This window comes from Sinocyclocheilus anshuiensis, unplaced genomic scaffold, assembly GCF_001515605.1.
Source record: "Sinocyclocheilus anshuiensis isolate Anshui unplaced genomic scaffold, SAMN03320099.WGS_v1.1 C31686502, whole genome shotgun sequence".
NCBI classification, from domain to species: Eukaryota; Metazoa; Chordata; class Actinopteri; order Cypriniformes; family Cyprinidae; genus Sinocyclocheilus; species Sinocyclocheilus anshuiensis.
Genome location: NW_015602042.1, coordinates 1 through 460, shown reverse-complemented (window position 1 = coordinate 460; position 460 = coordinate 1). Strand labels below are relative to the sequence as shown.

The following is a 460-nucleotide window of genomic DNA, read 5'->3' as shown; positions in this document are numbered from 1 at the left end:
ATCAATGATAAATGGTGCAAACACATAATCAAGAACACTGCATGTTCTTACTGGAGCCAGACCTTCTTGATGAGGTATCCATTCAGGTGAACATCACAGGTGGTCTGATGAGGGGAACCAAGGGGTATTACGTTTGCAAATCTCTGGGTTTCATGGATCACAGCGTCTGTATATGATAAGTTCTTCCTGTCTTCCGCCACTGGCTGACGTCCACCGATCACTCGGTCAATCTCATCTTGAACCCTGGCTACGTTAAATGAACAAGAAAGACCACAGTATGAGAGTTTATAACATCATTACTGAATACTTGACTGTGGTTGACACTTTGCATGGGATATAATTAGATTTGCAGACTTGCATTATTCAAATTGTTATAAAATAATGCAATACTCCTGCATTTAGATGCAGCCATACCTTGTATTTCAGGGTATTTGGCCATGAGAAGAAGACCCCAGCGTAG

At 41.5% G+C, this 460-nt stretch overlaps 1 protein-coding gene across 1 annotated transcript; it reads right to left on the bottom strand.

The window, feature by feature from the left end:
* Nucleotides 1–13: 13 nt before the first annotated feature.
* LOC107682139 (cytochrome P450 2K1-like) lies at nt 14–454 on the bottom strand. Its single transcript, XM_016478485.1, has 2 exons — nt 415–454; nt 14–247 (listed from the first exon to the last, which is right to left on the bottom strand). Exons 1-2 carry the CDS (start codon nt 437–439, stop codon nt 48–50), a joined length of 225 nt encoding a protein of 74 aa, XP_016333971.1. The 5' UTR covers nt 440–454; the 3' UTR covers nt 14–47.
* Between the last annotated feature and the right edge of the window lie 6 nt (nt 455–460).

Bases quoted from the DNA above. Each gene is read 5' to 3' on its own strand.
- LOC107682139 (XM_016478485.1), bottom strand. From the start codon at position 439: ATGGCCAAATACCCTGAAATACAAG. The intron at 248-414 runs GTATGGCTGCAT...CATTTAACGTAG, and splicing joins CAAATACCCTGAAATACAAG to CCAGGGTTCAAGATGAGATT.